The sequence below is a fragment of the Salminus brasiliensis genome, chromosome 4, assembly GCF_030463535.1.
Source record: "Salminus brasiliensis chromosome 4, fSalBra1.hap2, whole genome shotgun sequence".
NCBI lineage: Eukaryota > Metazoa > Chordata > Actinopteri > Characiformes > Bryconidae > Salminus > Salminus brasiliensis.
In genome coordinates this window covers 895,409-913,017 of record NC_132881.1, presented here as the reverse complement: position 1 = coordinate 913,017, position 17,609 = coordinate 895,409, and the positions used below count along the sequence as shown (strand labels likewise).

Genomic DNA, 17,609 nt, shown 5'->3' with positions numbered 1-17,609 from the left:
TCATGCAGTACAGTGCTAAACATAATGACATCATACCCATTCAGTACAACCATAGGCATAATGACAAAAGTTTTACCCACGGCAATTTGTAAATAATTTTTTCCTATTTAATCTTATTGCATTATTTTTTTTCTCTTGGTCTTGTTAATCAATAAAAACATTAAAGCTACATAATAATAATAATAATAATAATAATAATAATAATAATAATTTAAAAAGTTAATTAGTTTTACATTACCGTATTACACATTATAAAATATTAGCTATACCTTTATATAGTTTACATAACTATAAACTAAAAATAACACTTGAGAAGGAATAGCTTTTAAACAACAATAAAATATTTTATTTTGATATTATATGTTATTATTAAGAACAATGATATTGTATTACTGTTATAAAACAATGTTAAAAACAACTGTTTATATAACAATAAATTATTGTTTTATACATATAACCTTTAAACCCACCACCAATACCAATACTACTACTACTACTAATAATAATAATAATAATTATTATTATTATTATTATTATTATTTTAATTATTATTTTTACATTACTGCATTATACATAATAAAATATTAGCAATACCTTATTATAAACTAAAAATATTAACAGTTGGGAAGAAATAGCTTTTAAACAAAAATAAAATATTTTATTTTGACATTATATGTTATCATTAAGAATTACTACATACAAATATATTGTATGACTGTGTTATAAAAATTAAAACATTATCTTTGAATATATTATAAAGTAAAGAATAACAATACTAAATCGTTACAACAAAGTTAAAGAATAAAATTGATTACGTATTAAAATATTGCAAAAGACAAATAGTATTATAAAAGTATTATAAAAGCAAAAAACCCAATTAATTATTATATATAAATATATATGAACTTTAACCACACTACTACTACAACTAATAATAATAATAATAATAATAATAATAGTAATAATGATAGTAATAATAATTGTAATTATTAGCAGTATAAGTATTATATAGGTTCGTTTGGTTAGGGGCACTTTTATTTCGACAGGCTTTTAATTTGTCGGGCGGGGATTAGCGGGTCACGTGTTGTTGTAGGGCAGCAGGGCTGAAGCAGCGCTGTAGGCGTCGCGTGTTTCTGGAGCTGGAGATGGATGTGAGCGCGTGCTGTCCCCTGCTGTGGGCTGCAGGAGTGTGTGCGCTGCTGCTGCTGCTGCTGCTGCTGCTGGTGGTCTTCATCCTGGCTGATGGAGATTTGACCCTTCTGTGGGCGGACAAGTGGGGCAGTAGACCAGGTAGACACAGTTATCCCAACGGAAGCAGAATTAATGAAACAGAGAGTGAATGAGCAGCTGTCCCAATACTTCTGTCCAGATCGTGTATGTGCTGTGAATGTGAAAAGGCTTGGTAATCAAATGCTTATAAAGTGATAGTGGAGGGATTTCACTGGGTGCAGTGTTGTGCAGTGTCCTGCAGAAGCTGCTTCTGCTGCCCTTTCACTCGGAGGGCTTCAGCTGGGCTGTTCCCTCTGGGTGGGCGTGTCAGGAAGTTTGGCCAACACTGGAGAACTTCCTTCCGTTTTTAGAGGAGCAGTTCAGAGACAGATCAGAGTGTCACGACTGATCACTAACGACTGATCACTAACGACTGATCACTAACGACTGATCACTAACGACTGATCACTAACCCCAGATTCTGCCAATCAGCCAAGAGATGTTCGGTATCTGCTGTATGGTTGTTTAGTTTACAGTGGTGTATGCTAGGCTAATGTTGCTAACAAACAGTGGCCTTCGACTGTCACCAATCTCATCCAATCAGAATTTGTTTACAAGCTACGTAAGACGGGTTTAGTGAATCATCGTAGATGGACCTTATTTAAACATTTAGTCTAAGTGTTGCCTCAGATCTCTGGTGATGCCACAGCCATACGTCAGTGACCGAGCGTCCCAGAGAGCACTGCTGTCCTCCCTCCCTCCGCCCATCACTGACTCACTCACTCACTCACTCGCTCGCTCGCTCAGCGTGGGCGATCCTAGCGTCTGTTAGCGCCTGTAACAGAATTAGCGGTTAGCGTTCTCCTCCAAGCGCGTTGAGCTCCAGCGGTGGTGTGTTAGCAGCGGTTTGAGGAGATGTGGTGGAGCTTCTTCACCCGAGACTGTGCTGGCCTCCATCCTCCCAGCAGTGGTGGAATCATGTGATCTGGGGCTCTGCTTTGCAGACGTGGCTCTGCGAGGGAAGGTGGTGTGGATTACCGGAGCGTCGAGCGGCATCGGGGAGGAGCTGGCGTATCAGCTCGCTGCGGCTGGAGCTCGGCTCGCGCTGTCTGCTCGCAGGGAGGCGGAGCTGGAGAGGGTGAAGCAAAACTGCTTAGGTACAAACACTGTAAACAACGACACTATACGACTGACTCACTCACTTACATTCAGTTTACATTACACACACACACACACACACACACACACACACACACACTGCTTCTGTTTCTTGCCGTCAGAACGCTCCAGTCTAGAAGAAAAGGATGTTCTTGTTCTTCCGCTGGATCTGCTGGACCGGACGTCACACCAGGAGAAGACCAGCGCTGTTCTGCGCCACTTCGGCAGCGTGAGTTTCTCCCTGGTTAAAAATGCATGAAGCAGGTCTGCATCCCCCTCCTGCTCCTGACTGGAGATTGTGTTGACAGTGTAATTCAGCTCGTACTGAAGGCTTCATCAGTTAGAAACATAGTGAGAGACCTCAGGACATACACATTGCACCCAGATGGCACCAATGCCCATCTCATACCCACACTTACCCACCCATACCATACCATGCCCACACTTACCCACCCATACCATACCATCCTATGCCCTACCCATAGGACTTACCTACCCATACTTACCAACCTATCCATACCAATCGCTACCCACCCATCTATCCCATACCCTACCACCCATCCATCCACCCACCCATACCATATTCTACCCATACGTACCTACCCACCCATCCCTTCCCCAATCATAACTTCCCACCCACCCAAACATTCCTTCCCCTACCCTTATTTATCTACCCACCCATCCCATCCCCTACCCACACTTACCCACCCACCCATACCATACCCTTATACACCTACCTTACAAACCCATCCATATCATACCATATTAATTGTCCACATATTCCCACACCCACCCAAAACAATCCATATAATACCCCCACATTCTCCTCCACTTCCAGGAATGGACCAATGTTCTGATATTGGGTTCTGACTGTGCGGTCTCTGTGCAGGTAGATGTATTGGTTAATAACGGTGGTCGGAGTCAGCGCTCTCTGTGTGTGGACACGGATGTGGAGGTCTACCAGGGTCTGATGGACCTCAACTTCCTCGGCACTGTGTCCATCACCAAGCAGGTGCTACCCCACATGATCCACCATGGCAGTGGTATCATAGCAACTGTCAGCAGCATCGTTGGGCTGGCTGGAGCTCCACTGTCCACCGGATACTCGGCCAGCAAACACGCCCTGCAGGTTAGAGGACCCATCAGTAACTGACCAACAGCACGTTCTGACCACTGGCTCTCACGGTCACTGTTTACCTGGGTTTTTTCTAATGTTATATAGAGTTAATTACAGGTAGACACTCTCTCTGACTCTGGTCAGATCTCTTACCTCTGCTTACTGGTGTGACGTCTCTCTTAAAGGGTTTCTTTAACTCCCTGCGGACCGAGCTGGCAGATTCCCCCGGGATCACGGTCAGTATGATCTGCCCTGGACCTGTCGTGTCCCAGATCGTACAGAACGCCTTTACTGAGCACACAGACAAGGTAATACACCAGCACACGGTTCCGTCACTAGTCAGCTACGTTAGCCTTGTAGCGCCAGTGCTAAAAGGTTTTGGGATAAGGGTAGGAACCATCGCTTCATGTGCTTGACCTCCTCCCTCTCCAGCGTATCCACACATACCCACGCTTTTCTCTCTCTCTCTCTTCACAAAGCCAGTGTCCAGTGCAGGTGACCAGACGCATAAGATGTCCACTGAGCGCTGTGTCCGCCTCATCATGGCCGGACTGGCCAATCGGGTGAAGGAGATGTGGATTGCCCAGCAGCCGTTTCTGCTCTTCTTCTATGTGTGGCAGTACACGCCGACCCTTGCGTGGTACATGACCAGCGTGCTGGGCAAGAAACGCGTGCAGAACTTCAAAGCCGGTCTGGTGAGAACCTGCAATTCTGCCATTCTACACATTCTACAGTCTCAGAGCGAGATTTCCCAGAATTCCCCCTCTGATGATGCATCTTGAAGGTGGGAGGAGCTTTTGAGTTCAAGTCCCTGGTTCTGGAGCGATGATGGAGCTCCATCCAGTACCATCATCCAACATCAGAACCCGACCTCACTGATGCGTTTGCTCTTATAGTGTTGAATGCAATCAAATCCTCTCACAGCAATGTCTAATGTAAAGCCTTCCCAGAAGAGTAGAGGCTGTTACTGCAGTAAAGGGTGTCAACCATCTTGCTAACAGCCTCGATTTCAAAAGAAACTCTGGAGGAGCAGGTGTCTGAATACTTTTGGACAAATAGGTCAAGCATACATAGTTAGGAGAGGCTTGACAGGGTAGGGGTCTCGTCTCTGAGCCCTCGTGCTAATTTAAATATTTTTAAACACTCTTTCTTAATGTGATCTCGTTTCTGTGGTTTGTAGGATGCCGACTCGGCGTACTTCACCAAACCAAAGCCCAAGACCACCTGAGACACCCCGCCGGGTACCGAGAGCTTCGACTCCAGCTCCCGGAGTCCATACATTTCTAAATGAGCTACTAGATAATCGCACACTGCCGCTACAGACCGTGGAACCACAGCCACAGCCTTCATGAACAGCTTCCCCACTTTCTGGACCAGTTGGACGCAGTGGGTTGTGGGAAATGTTGTTTATCGAGGTGAAGCTGTGGCAAAAATCAATGGTGGAGTTTATAGATTTGGAGAAATGATGGTTCTGTGATACTGATGGAGGTGTTGACTAGCTTCGTCCTTATCCATAATCCATAACTGATTTGGCAGATCAGTAATACCTGATTGTAAACAGACGGAGGAAGTGGTTTACCTCTTAGCACTAGAGTCTGGCCTCAAAACTAAGAGCCCACACTACTACTGACCTCCAGATCAGATTTAGTGGAAGAGATAGTTTTACAGCAGCAGCAGCAGCAGCATTACATGACTGAATGCTGATACTCTGGAGAGCTGGTGATGTACTCAGCATGATGCTACAGTGTACCTCTGTTACCCCTGTGTAATTCTGTGGATTTTCTTGTACGTCCTAAAAGAAACCCACTGGAACGGGCAGATGATTATTGTATTAGAACGTGTATAAATAAATTATAAAGCATTTGGAAAACGGCCTCTATGAAGTTCATTTACGGTCATTCTGCTTATAGTAATAAAGAGGTTATAATGTATAGGGGGTTAGTGGCCCTCCTCAAGGGCCCAACAGGGACAATTGATCAGACCTACAATGTCAAGTGCCCAACAGTTTACTGGACTCAGGTATCAAACAGTGGCAGTTTGGCTGACAAGAGTATGGAACCCACAACCTCAAGGGCCCGAAAGTGGCAGTTTATTGGCCCCAGGTGTCAAACAGTGGCAGTTTGGCTGACCAGAGTATGGAACCCACAACCTCAAGGGCCCAAAAGTGGCGTTTTGACCCTGGTAATGCATCCACAATGTGAAGAAGCCAACTGTAGCTACTAGTCTACTGGCCTGGGTATCGAACAGTGGCCCCCTGGTGAATGCAGGTAAGGAACCCACAACCTCAAGGGCCCAACAGTGGCAGTGTACAGGACCCAGGTATTGAAGAGTGGCAGTTAAGCAGACCGAGGTAATCGCATCCACAACATCAAGGGCCCAACAGTGCCAAGTTAGTGGACCTGGGTATTGAACCCTCAACCCGCTGATCAGTAACCCAGCGCTCCAACCACTGAGCCACCGCTGCACCTTGCCACATTTTTATGGGTTTATGAACCAAACCAGTCTGGGTTCATTCCTACATGAGCATTTTCCTCCGGCTGTGGTTTTTGGGTCAATTTTGGGTCTGAAATCTCCGTCAGTCCCTAGACTCATTACAGAGCGGTGCCTATATTGAAGGTGTAGCTACATCAGGACTGGCCCATTAAGCTTAGTGTTTCACTGTGGTTCTGGAGCGTCATCAGCTGCTGTGTTCCACAGGTAGATGCATCACAAAATGCAAGTATATCACTTCGATTTATTTTATACTTCCAGTTACAAAAAAAGTCCTTAAAAGTTCTTAAAAGAAGACAAGACAGTGTCCAGCGGCCCTTCCGTCCATCGCAGCCGTAAAGTACAGAGTGATGTCCGAGTGTGTACTGGAGCTCCATCAGACACTACAGGGTTATGGTGCGCACTGATGTCCTTCCCAACAGCTGCCTCTGAGTAAAGCCCCAGCATGTGCGTGTGTGTGTGTGTGTTTTTTACGTAGGGGTGTGTGTGTGTGTGTGTGTATACACAGGCACGGGCCGGAAATCTGTATTACACCAACCTGGAGCTCAAAATGTCCAGGTGAGAGGACCTTATGGGCGTGTGAAAGCCTCTGTTGTGGACGTTGGACAGAGCTGTCCTGGCTGGACCTGGTCAGATGTGGAGGGACACGGCAATGGAGCGTCACACGCTGCCTGTCAAAAGTTTGGGTACGCCTAGCTTTAAGAAAGGTGTCGTTTTTGTCAGTTTGCAATAACTTAACCTATTAAAGACTAACAGCACACGCTTAAACATTTGTGACCTAAAAGCTACAAATAAAACCCAAACATTCCTGACCGCGATGAAGGAAGGCGCGAACAATCGGTTCACCATAAGGCAGGAATTCTCATATGGCTGGATAATTTCAACCCGGATCCTTATCCCTAGTTTAACCGGACAGGCTTGTGGTACCGGCTGGTGTGGGTGGGAGTGTGTATCATAAGCAGGCGAGGTGGATGGGTGCGGAGGAGTAGATGGGGTACCCCAGCGGGGGGTCGGCCGCCTGCACAGTGAGGTTCCTCAGCATTACGGGATGAGCCTGGATGCTGTAGCGCTCCTCGTCGTCGTTAGTGGCGTAAAGCAGCTCCCAGGACAGATTCGCCCATTGCCCCCGAACACACTCCTCGTTCAGGACACCGACCTGCACCAGGTTCTCCTGCAGGGACAGCACCCGGCCCGTATACGTACCCTGCAGAGAGGCACAGAGAGATGAAGAAGTACTTCTTTAAGGCTACTTTCAGGGGTTCAACTCTGAAGGTGTGTAGGGTTACCATGGTGAGATCCTGTCCGAGAGAGAAGAGGAAAGGCTTCTCCTGAAGAACGCCATCGTGCCAGCCGAGCTCCGTCGTCAGGCCAATAAACCAGTCGTTGTGGTAATCCTGTAGAGTCGTGTAGAGCTCCTCCAGACTCTCCACAGGGCCCAGGGAGGCCTGGTCTATAAGCAACTTTACACTGTACCTGCACACACACACAAACTTTACTATTGTTGCAATTAAAAAAAAAAAGTATGTGGACACCTTAATCCAAACTCATGTGCATGTGAATTCAAGAATTTACACACAGTTTGTCTACTCTACAGAGAATATTGCCAATAGAATAGGACTCTCTGGAGCAGATCAACATCATGACCCTATTGGCTCCATGCTGCCTAATATCAGGAGTGGGCTAGAGGGGTATAAAGCCCCCCAGCATTAAGGAGCTGTGGAGCAGTGGAGGAACTGTGTTCTATGGAATGATGGTGGAGGAGCTCCATCCAGTACTGCAACTCCCTTTAGCTACTTTTAGGCATGCTTACCTAAAAGCCCTGAGGGTGAGCTGATGCAGCTCTTTATTGGCTCTGAGCCAGTCGAGTCCGTCAGATAACGGGGCGTCGCCGCAGTAAACCCTGAACAGCAGGCTGGGGCTGGGCACCGCAGCGTCCGCACCCAGCGCCACCAAACACGACAGTGCCACCTGGCTGTACAGCCCCTTCAGAACCTGGTCCTCCTGTAGAGCCCTGCACACCTGCAGGAATCAGAAAGCATCAGAGGGGGCAGGACAGGAGGAGTAGGGAGATCAGAGAAATGTTTGGCAAGTTTTGTAAGGTCCAAAAATATATATATATTATATTTGCATATATCTGCATACAAAGCTGTTTAGCCCCGCCCATTTGTGCTGAGATGCTTTCAGGAAGCCCAGCACTTTTCCCCCACATACCTGTTCAGGTTCCCCATCCCAGAAGCCCTCCATGACCAGCCGGGACAGGCAGAAGTGGAACCACTCCTCAGGGAAGCAGGGTCGAAGGGCCTGGAGCCTGGATGGGGACAGGGGGGCGTTCCTCCAGGCTGTGGGCAGGGAAAGGCTCTCAGAGTGTGAGCAGGTGAAGTTGAGAGGCTGGCTGGGATCTATGAAGGTGGTGGTGGTGGTAGTGGTTACAGTCGGGATTTGGTTATCCCTGCCTTTGTCCGTTGCAGGTAGGCCGAGACCCATGCCGAGGCCCAATCCCAGCGGCCTCAACGTGGGCAAAGAAGCCAGCGCCATGTTCTCATACAGACTGTGTATTTCTGCAGAACCAGGCAGAGAGATGCCAGGCTCTAGCCCGGTCTGGCCTTCTTCTGTCCGCACCATAATCATCTTAACCGGCTTTCTAGCTGGAACAGGTCCGAAAAGGTCGTCCTCGTCTGACCAATCGGCAAACGAGGACAAGCTGGAGCTGTCCCGCCCCCTCAGGTTAGGCGATGACGAGGAGTCGGGACGCCCCTGAGAGGCCACGGGCATTTTTACATCACCGGGGCCAGGAGGCTCGGGATGCTGGGAGCTTTGAGACTTGCGTCCAGAAGCCTGCAGGGAGTGGCCTTTGACCCTGCGGATGCTGTAGGCCTTGTCCTGGAGGCACTGGCGCAGCAGGATCCAGAGCAGAGTCTTCAGAAAGTCTGAGCGGAGGTGGCACAAGTGGTCGGGCGAGTCGATGATCCCGGTCAAAACATTCCGGGCATCGGAGTAGACCCGGACGGGCAGGGCGGAGCAGGGCGTGAGGGAGTTCTCCCAGTGTGGGTTGAGGAAGCGCAGGCAACGGCCTGGACGTTCCAGCCGGTCGAATGCACCCTCGAAGACCTCGTCCACACGCCTGGCCTCCACCGTGTGACAGGACGTCTCCTGCAGTTCCAGACCCTGAAGATAAAGAAAAAAAACATCAACTTATCCAGCCTTTTTGGGGGTTTTTTTTAACAGCGTCTTGGAAAAGCATTCAACGTCCAAAGTCCTTTAACAAGACCAACAATCACTTTGAAGGAGTTCCAGAGTTCAGTGGCTAGACTGGAAAGAAGGTGCACCAGTCAGCCATGTCAAGAGCTCTGCGTAGGACTGACCTGCATTCCAGCATCCCAGAGTGATCTGGCTACAGGTCAGGGATTAGGTTTATGGTCAAATGAGCAAAATGCAGGACAATCGGCTTCAGCCGGCTACAAACTACAGCCTGGGAGACGCTGTAGGTGAATGTTCTACAGCAGCAGAGTCAAAATGCAGACTTCAGACCAATCCTCTGAAGCTTTACACATTAGCCGTTGTGTCTAATGACCAGGTTTTGCTCCTGCATATTCATTAGTTTATTCATTATTATTATTATTATTATTATTATTATTTCAGTGTCTGCCGTGTTGTTTGTTTTACTATCCAGCGTCACCCAGAGGAGGAGGGGCTCTCGAGGTTTCTTCTTTGGCTCTTAGGGAATTTCTCCTGACACTGTTGCCCTTGGTTTGCTCACTAGGGGTCCGCTCTTAGATGTCTGTAAAGCTGCTCAGTGAAAACACTCCTGCTGAAATGAACAGTGTCCACAAGACGTAGCTTTTCACCCCTGTACTCACACCCACTCTCACAGTGACGTAGAGTTTGTGGGGAATTCTGTAAAAGTGCAGATTTCACCCATTTCCATTATCCTGCATTCGTTTTCCCAGCTACACACCTATGACTACACCCATTTTATATGTATGTTCCACCCTTTTATACACCACCCAAGTCTAGAGTTGTTCCTGTGATCACAATAGGTCTACACCCATATACCTACACCCACTTCCATGGTTACACTAGGTCTACACTCTTGTCCATGGTTACTATCTAGCTATTACCATGATCTAGCTAATTCTACACTCCCATGATCACACTAGGTCTACACCCATTCCCATGGTAACACTATGTCTACACTCATCCTTATGGTAACACTAGGTCTACACCCATTCCCATGGTCACACTAGGTCTACACCCATTCCCGTGGTAACACTAGGTCTACACCCATTCCCATGGTCACACTAGGTCTAAACCCATTCCCATGGTCACACTAGGTCTACACCCATCCCTTTGGTTACATCACATTTACACCCCATTTACACCCATTCTCATGTTGCTTCTCCACCCATTCCCATGGTTACACCAGGTCTACACTCTTGTCCAGGGTTATTAATTCCACACTTCCATGGTTACATTTAGTCTACACCCCTTCCTGTGATTTTACAACTACTACCTTAATGTTAACCGTGCAGTAGCTGTAACCTCTCTCCAGGACAGTGATCCAGGCCACCCGATCTTGGAACCGGCTCAGGTAATGAGAACCAGGACAACAGGAACCTGAGGAACAGAGAGAAACTGAGGTTTTCACAGTCTGTAGCAGAATCAAACAAATCATTCTGTTATTGAGTGTGTGTGTGTGTGTGTGTGTGTGTGTGTGTGTGTGTGTGTGTAAAAGGCTCACCCAGTACTCCGTTAGCGAGTGCGTGTTTCAGTGCGGATGCTAGCCTGACGCTGAGCTGCTGGTAGTAGACGGAGTCAGGGCACGGACAGGCCATCCCGGGTGTTTCGGGCCACGAACGCTGCGGTCGGGGGAAACCCACCAAAAAGACAGGCAGAGTGAAGAGGGGCAACAGGGGGGCAGCAAGCAGCGCGGCCAGCAGCACCACGGCCAGAAGGAGCGGACACAGCGCCCCGTTCAGCGCCAACAGGGCCCCCGCAGACTGCCGCCGCTGCTTCGTCTCCGTCCACGACGTGATGAGGACGGTCAGAGCGAACTTTAACTTCGCCAAGAACTGAGAGAGGCGATCTGAAACCAGAGAGACCTGGGGGGAGGGGGGGGGGGTAGACAGATGAGATTGGTCACATTCCAAGTCCAGTGTTTGTTAGCAGTGTAACTCCAGCATCTCCAGATCCAAACTTACCAGTATCAGCTGCACTCCAATGCCCAGCTTGTGCCAATGGTGGGCAGTGCCCTCTCCATCTGCCAGCCTCACTACCACCACCACCACTACATGCAGCAGGGCATCTTCACTGTTCTGCCACACCTAAACACACACACACACACACACACACAACAGCAATGACCTCACACACGTCTTTTCATTCACATCCAAATGAAAAAGGTGCCCGAGATGCTCACCACTCTGAAGGCTCGTGTGAAGCCAACAGCCAATGAGGCGGTGTGTAGCTTATGCAAGGATGCGTCCATGGCCAGAAACGCAATCATGGTGAATGGACAGACTGAAAGAGACGAGGAACAAAACATAAGCATTATGCTCCTACATGTGCTATTACACCTAATACCATCCACACTCTCATTCTGACACACTGTAATACACTACAGGAAGCGTAGGGGGCGCTCTATAATGCTCTATAATGTTCATATGATCCACACTCTCATTCTGACACACTGTAATACACTACAGGAAGCGTAGGGGGCGCTCTATAATGCTCTATAATGTTCATATGATCCACACGCTCATTCTGACAGACTGTAATACACTACAGGAAGCGTAGGGGGCGCTCTATAATGCTCTATAACGATCATATGATCCACACGCTCATTCTGACAGACTGTAATACACTACAGGAAGCGTAGGGGGCGCTCTATAATGCTCTATAATGATCATATGATCCACACGCTCATTCTGACAGACTGTAATACACTACAGGAAGCGTAGGGGGCGCTCTATAATGCTCTATAATGTTTATATGATCCACACTCTCATTCTGACAGACTGTAATACACTACAGGAAGCGTAGGGGGCGCTCTATAATGCTCTATAATGTTTATATGATCCACACTCTCATTCTGACAGACTGTAATACACTACAGGAAGCGTAGGGGGCGCTCTATAATGATCATATGATCCACACGCTCATTCTGACAGACTGTAGTACACTACAGGAAGCGTAGGGGGCGCTCTATAATGCTCTATAATGTTCATATGATCCACACGCTCATTCTGACAGACTGTAATACACTACAGGAAGCGTAGGGGGCACTCTATAATGCTCTAGGCAGCATGGTGCCAATAGTTTCATGTTGATCTGCTCCAGAGAGTCCTATTCTATTGGCAGTACTTCTCAACAGGCACTCTAAAGTAGCTGAATGCATTCATTAGAAGGGGTGTCCACAAACATTTGGACATATAGTGTATGTGTGGGAATCTCCTCACCGAAGTTGAGCAGCACTCTCCGGGTGATTCCAGCTGCCCGCAAGCCACGGGTCCGCCTCCTGAAGGTCTGGACACTGCTGACCTGCCTGGGGTACAGGGGGTTCAGGAAGACACCCCCCAAAACACAAGCACCCTGGAGCTCTCTCAGCACACGTGTGACCAGCAGCAGAGCGATGAGGAGCCACCCTACCACAGCCTGGGGGCCTGGAGCTACACCTGAAGATGCCCAGGCCTCCACTGAAGCGAGGCTGAGGTTCCCTGCAGCGATTGGATAAAGGTAGTTAGCCCATTTTAAACGTGATGTCACAAATAATATTATTAATAATATGTCACCTATTCAAATATTAAATACCTGGGCTGGGAGCCAGTTGGTGGAGCAGCCCAGCTTCAGTCATGGCTCCAGCCAGGAGGAGCACGGACAGCGGGAGGCTGAACCAGCCCAGGCCAAGAGAGGGGGGGTCATGGTTTCTCCCTCGAAAAAGCCCCGTAACCTGGGTGAGGTCCTGACTCAGGAGGTAACCCATGGCCACAGTGAAGAGGACCACGGCGAGGGAGGAGGGGATGAAGAACGTGAAGACAGCGACGCACACCGACGACAGGAACATCACCACCAGCCTAGAGGAGAGCGCAGAAATACATCAACACAAACAGCTGCTCATTCAGAGCCAACGGTGGGAGGAGCCGAGCGAGGTACCTAGGTACCTTAGGGCCTTCTTTTGCCCTAAAACGGGCCCAATTCATGAACTCACGGGCATGTCAGGTGCATCATCATGCCGGAAGATGCCTTAGGAAGATGGTAAACTGTGGTCACGAAGGGATGCACATGGTCAGCAACAATGCTGGGGCAGGAAAAACGTTCTGGACCGGTTGGGCCCATGGTTTCCTGCTGTTGCCGCCAAATTCTGACCCTAAATTCTGAACATGCAAAAACCTGGCTACTGCCTCCCCCTCCTGCCTGCGTACCTGTGGTTGGTGGCCATGGGTGACCCCCCGAGTCCGTGCACCAGGCTCTGCTCCATGGCCCACAGCAGCAGGGCGTCCAGAGGAGAGAGCATGCCCAGAGCCCACAGCACCGGCAGGGCCACAAACAGCACATGCAGCACCTGGCTAGCCACCTGCAGCTCAGCCACGCCCCCTCCAGCACACCTGCAGAGAGGACAGAGAGAGGACATTTACTTAAGTCTTTACATACACTATCTGTCCAAATATTTGTGGACACCCCTTCTAATGAATGCATTCAGCTGCACTTATTGTTGACACAGACGTGCAAATGCACACACAGCTTGTCTAGTCCCTGTAGAGAAGAAGTACTGCCAATAGAATAGGACTCTCTGGAGCAGATCAACATCATGAACCTATTGGCTCCATGCTGCCTAATGCCAGGTGTGGGCTAGAGTATATATATATACACATACATATTTAAATATCTTGTAGCGTGTATGTACCTCAATGCCAGGTCCACAGCGATGAAGGCGAGGATATAGAGCGGCCTGGTGAGGGGTGTGATCTCGTAGGTGTCCTGAGGCTGGAAGGTGGCCGTCTCCGTCGCCGTGTTGACGATTAGAGAGTACTCCCCGATGCACAGCGTCACCCAGCTGAGCACAAACACGGGCACCACCGCACCCAGGCCCACGCCGGAGTCTCCGTACACTGCGCTCAGCCGGTCAGGCAGCAGATACCACGTCCCCAACCCACAGAGCAGACCAGCGAGCACCGTGTGCAGAACCACGTTCACCATGAACCTCTTCCCCGGCACCACAAAGCGCACGGTCTCCGGGGCCACGCAGTGGGTGAACTCCACCTCCTCCTCGTCCGCCAGGATGTTGTCTACGAACATCCTGGCCGCCTGAAGCCTCTGGACCGCCCCCGTCCTCCGCGCCGCGCACTGGGCCAGGGTCTGCAGGGTGGCGCCGGCCCCCAGCATGAGCGCGCCGGACAGGATGCCAGCATGAGCGTCATCCAGCACCCTCAGCTGGTACAGCAGCGTGCCCACGCCCCCCAGCAGCAACGGGGTCAGGAACAGCACCAGCTGGTGCACGTAGACATACGGGGGGGCGCAGTAGCCCAGCTTAAGCCTCGGCCCCCCCAACACAGTCTGAGGGAAGCGCTTCCAGAAGAACTCCTGCTTGTAGTCGTTGAGCAGGGGGACGTCAGGGCCCATGATGTCTGCAGCGCAGCGAGGAGAGGCACGGTCATCTCCCCAGACATCCTGAAATACCCGCTGGCATCTTCAGCACCTTCCCGCTGGCCTCAGAGACGAGTGCGGTCATTTACTGAAGGAGAGAGAGAGGGAAAGACCAATCGTCACCAATCTGATCTCCACTTCTACAAAAACCTACAGAGCCACAAAATATATATATTTATATTTAGACATTTTAAAACATTCCCTCGATTTAAGAAATGGTTCCCCTTAATTTAATAAATCATTTTGTTCCATTAATTAAATTTTTCCTCTGTTCAATAAATCATAAACTGTTCCCTCATTTTAATAAAGTCATTCCTTCAACTTAACACATTGTTTATGTTTAATAAATTGTTCTGTCAATTAAAAAAAACTTTCCTTTGATTGAATAAATCCTAAATTTTTCCCTCGATTTAATAAATTGTACATTTCTCAACTTTATAAATCTTTAAAAAAAATTTAATAGATCATTTTTGTTCCCTCAAAATTGTTCCTTCAATTTAAATCATATATTGCTCCTACATTTACACAGTAACTCAATGTAATAAATCACACTGTTTCATTTATTCAACAGATTATAATTTTAATAATATAATTAACTTAATTTCATATTTTATTCTCTCAATTTAAGAAATTGTTCCTTCAATTTAATACAGGATTTTGTTCCATTGATTTCTTTCCCTCTGTTTAATAAATCATAAATAGTTCCCTCATTTTAATATTTTTTTTTTTTATTTAATAAATTGTTCTGTCAATTTAAAAAATATTTCCTTTGATTTAATAAATCATATATTTTCCTCAACTTCATAAATCATGCCTGAAATTAAATAGATCATAATTGTTTATTGTTAACATAATTGTTTTTATTTAAATCATATATTGTTCTCTAAATCCTTTTGTTTTGATTTAATATATTTTTTCCTCTGTTCAATACATCCTAAACTGTTCCCTGATTTTAATAAGTCATTCCTTCAATTTAATAAATAGTTTAATTAGTTATTAATATTGAATAAATCTTTCCTTTGATTTAAAGACTTCATGTGAAGTCATATATAATTCCTGCAATTTAATAGATCATAACTGTTCTCTGAAAATTGCTCCTTCAATTTAAATCATAAAATGTTTCCTCATTTCAGTAAATAATTTTGTCTATTTTGAATTAATTTTACCCCTCTGTTCAATAAATCCTTCATAAAGTGAGTCACTCAATGTTTATGTATTTAATCCTTAATATCTTGTTTAGCTATATTCCATAAATTGTGCTCAATAAAAAAACTTAAATGAATTGATTTATGTATTTAAACATTATTATTATTATTATTATTATCATCATTATAAAGGTTGATACACTTCAGAAGCTCAGTAGAAAACATCAGTGAGTCCTGGCCTCAGTTTGATCATCAGCTTCAGCTCGAGATTTAAACAATAATTAATAAATGAATCAATCAGGGGTAAACCCAGAGCTCTGCAGGGGGTCCGCTCCTGTTTACAGGGGGAGAGGTGCTGCTGCTCGGCTAACCAGCCACTCAGAACCACAGCTAGAACCTGGAAACAGAACCAGGGCAGAGAACTGGAGCCCAGCAGGTTCTGGAGTTCGGCTGATGTCTGACCGGTCGGCCCGGATCGTTTTTATTAAGCCCTACGGTCCGTTTTTAACTTCAGAAGGAGAGAGAGAGCGGGGTAAAGCGGAGGCGGCAGATCCAGGCCCAGAAAGTAGGACTCCGGTCCGCAGTTGTGTTCCAGCAGCGCGCTGACCGAGCCGCAGCCGCGCCGCCCCGGCAGTTAGCGCAAAACCCTGGCGCGGATTTCCGCTCTCTGGACCTGGATCTGCCGCCATTGCGGTAATCTAGCACTGTGGCTATGACAACAAAAGGAGACCTGCTCTCCTGAAGCTGTATTAATGAGGCCTGAACTGAGGGAAAGAACCATTTAAGAAATGTTTTACTCAAACCGGGCAGCAATAATAATAATGATGCAATTTTAACTTTAAACCCAGAGCTGCAGCCACACAATACACACACAGGGAAGCTAGCCCAGCGGTGATGCTAACCAGCCTGCTACATGTGATATATCGCTGCCTGCGCCGCTGCTGGGGTGTGTTACTGGACTTCCCCCGACCCATTCCCAGTAAATGTGACCAGTGAAGCCGGACTGACCTCTCGGCGTGAGGAGTTGGGAGCTGTTCTCGTGTTTATCTTCACCTTCGCTGAGGCGCCCATTGCTGCCGTTTCCCATAGAGCTCCATAGAAGAGCGCCCCCCGTGGCCACAGGAGCGCGTTGCTGCACCGTGTCCCAGTTCTGAGACTTTTCCACCCAGCACTCCACTGACGGACAGCCCCGATAAGCACTGACCCACAGAACGGCACTGCCCCAATAAGCACTGACCTCACTGATCGATCTCACTGTCAGGGTCGAATGCAATCAAATTCTCCTCACAGCAATGTTCCAACATCTAGTGTAAAGCATTCCCAAGAGAGTAGAGCCTGCTCTTCCCATGTGGTTGAGGGTGGTTCTAGGATATTATGCAATAACAACAACGATAACAATAATAATAATGATCAAAGTAATAAAAATAATCATAGTCATCAGTAGGAAACTGCATTTCCTGAACAGAATGCAGTGCTTTTGCATATTGCCAGGTGGCTTTCATGGTGTTTCTAAGTGGTTGCTATGGTGTGATAATAATAATAATAAGAAGAAGAAGAAGAACAACAACAATAATAGTAATATAGAAAAGTGGAATTCCTGGATACTAGGTGACTGAGGTGGTTGCTAGGGTGTTTTGCAAAATGATGTTATCATGTAATAATAATAATAATAATAATCATCATCATCATCATCAGTAGGAAAGTGCATTTCCTGAAAAGAATGCAGTGCTTTTGCATCTTCTCAGGTGGCTTTCAGGGTGTTTCTAGGTGGTTGCCATAGTGTAGTAATAGTATTATTATTATTGTTATTATTATTATTATTATTAATAATAATAATAACATAGAAAAGT

General features: G+C 47.1%; 2 protein-coding genes across 2 annotated transcripts; one reads left to right on the top strand and one right to left on the bottom strand.

Annotated features, from left to right (window-relative positions):
- The first annotated feature begins 1,074 nt into the window (after positions 1–1,074).
- Positions 1,075–5,354, top strand: dhrs7 (dehydrogenase/reductase (SDR family) member 7). Its single transcript, XM_072676728.1, has 7 exons — positions 1,075–1,290; positions 2,214–2,366; positions 2,490–2,596; positions 3,257–3,496; positions 3,670–3,792; positions 3,964–4,179; positions 4,665–5,354. Exons 1-7 carry the CDS (start codon positions 1,146–1,148, stop codon positions 4,710–4,712), a joined length of 1,032 nt encoding a protein of 343 aa, XP_072532829.1. The 5' UTR covers positions 1,075–1,145; the 3' UTR covers positions 4,713–5,354.
- An 844-nt stretch (positions 5,355–6,198) lies between these two features.
- Positions 6,199–16,865, bottom strand: pcnx4 (pecanex 4). Its single transcript, XM_072677269.1, has 13 exons — positions 16,768–16,865; positions 13,875–14,702; positions 13,393–13,575; positions 12,782–13,044; positions 12,430–12,687; positions 11,391–11,491; positions 11,173–11,295; positions 10,713–11,073; positions 10,485–10,588; positions 8,186–9,139; positions 7,785–7,993; positions 7,261–7,447; positions 6,199–7,178 (listed from the first exon to the last, which is right to left on the bottom strand). The coding sequence occupies exons 2-13, from the start codon at positions 14,588–14,590 to the stop codon at positions 6,927–6,929; spliced, it is 3,711 nt and encodes a 1,236-aa protein (XP_072533370.1). The 5' UTR covers positions 14,591–14,702; positions 16,768–16,865; the 3' UTR covers positions 6,199–6,926.
- Between the last annotated feature and the right edge of the window lie 744 nt (positions 16,866–17,609).

Coding starts and splice junctions, on each gene's coding strand:
- dhrs7 (XM_072676728.1), top strand. CDS start 1,146: ATGGATGTGAGCGCGTGCTGTCCCCTGCTGTGGGCTGCAGGAGTGTGT. Junction 1,291..2,213: donor CAAGTGGGGCAGTAGACCAG/GTAGACACAGTT, acceptor TCTGCTTTGCAG/ACGTGGCTCTGCGAGGGAAG. Junction 3,497..3,669: donor CCAGCAAACACGCCCTGCAG/GTTAGAGGACCC, acceptor TCTCTCTTAAAG/GGTTTCTTTAACTCCCTGCG.
- pcnx4 (XM_072677269.1), bottom strand. CDS start 14,590: ATGGGCCCTGACGTCCCCCTGCTCAACGACTACAAGCAGGAGTTCTTC. Junction 11,074..11,172: donor TTGGAGTGCAGCTGATACTG/GTAAGTTTGGAT, acceptor CCCTCCCCCCAG/GTCTCTCTGGTTTCAGATCG. Junction 10,589..10,712: donor ACTCGCTAACGGAGTACTGG/GTGAGCCTTTTA, acceptor TCTGTTCCTCAG/GTTCCTGTTGTCCTGGTTCT.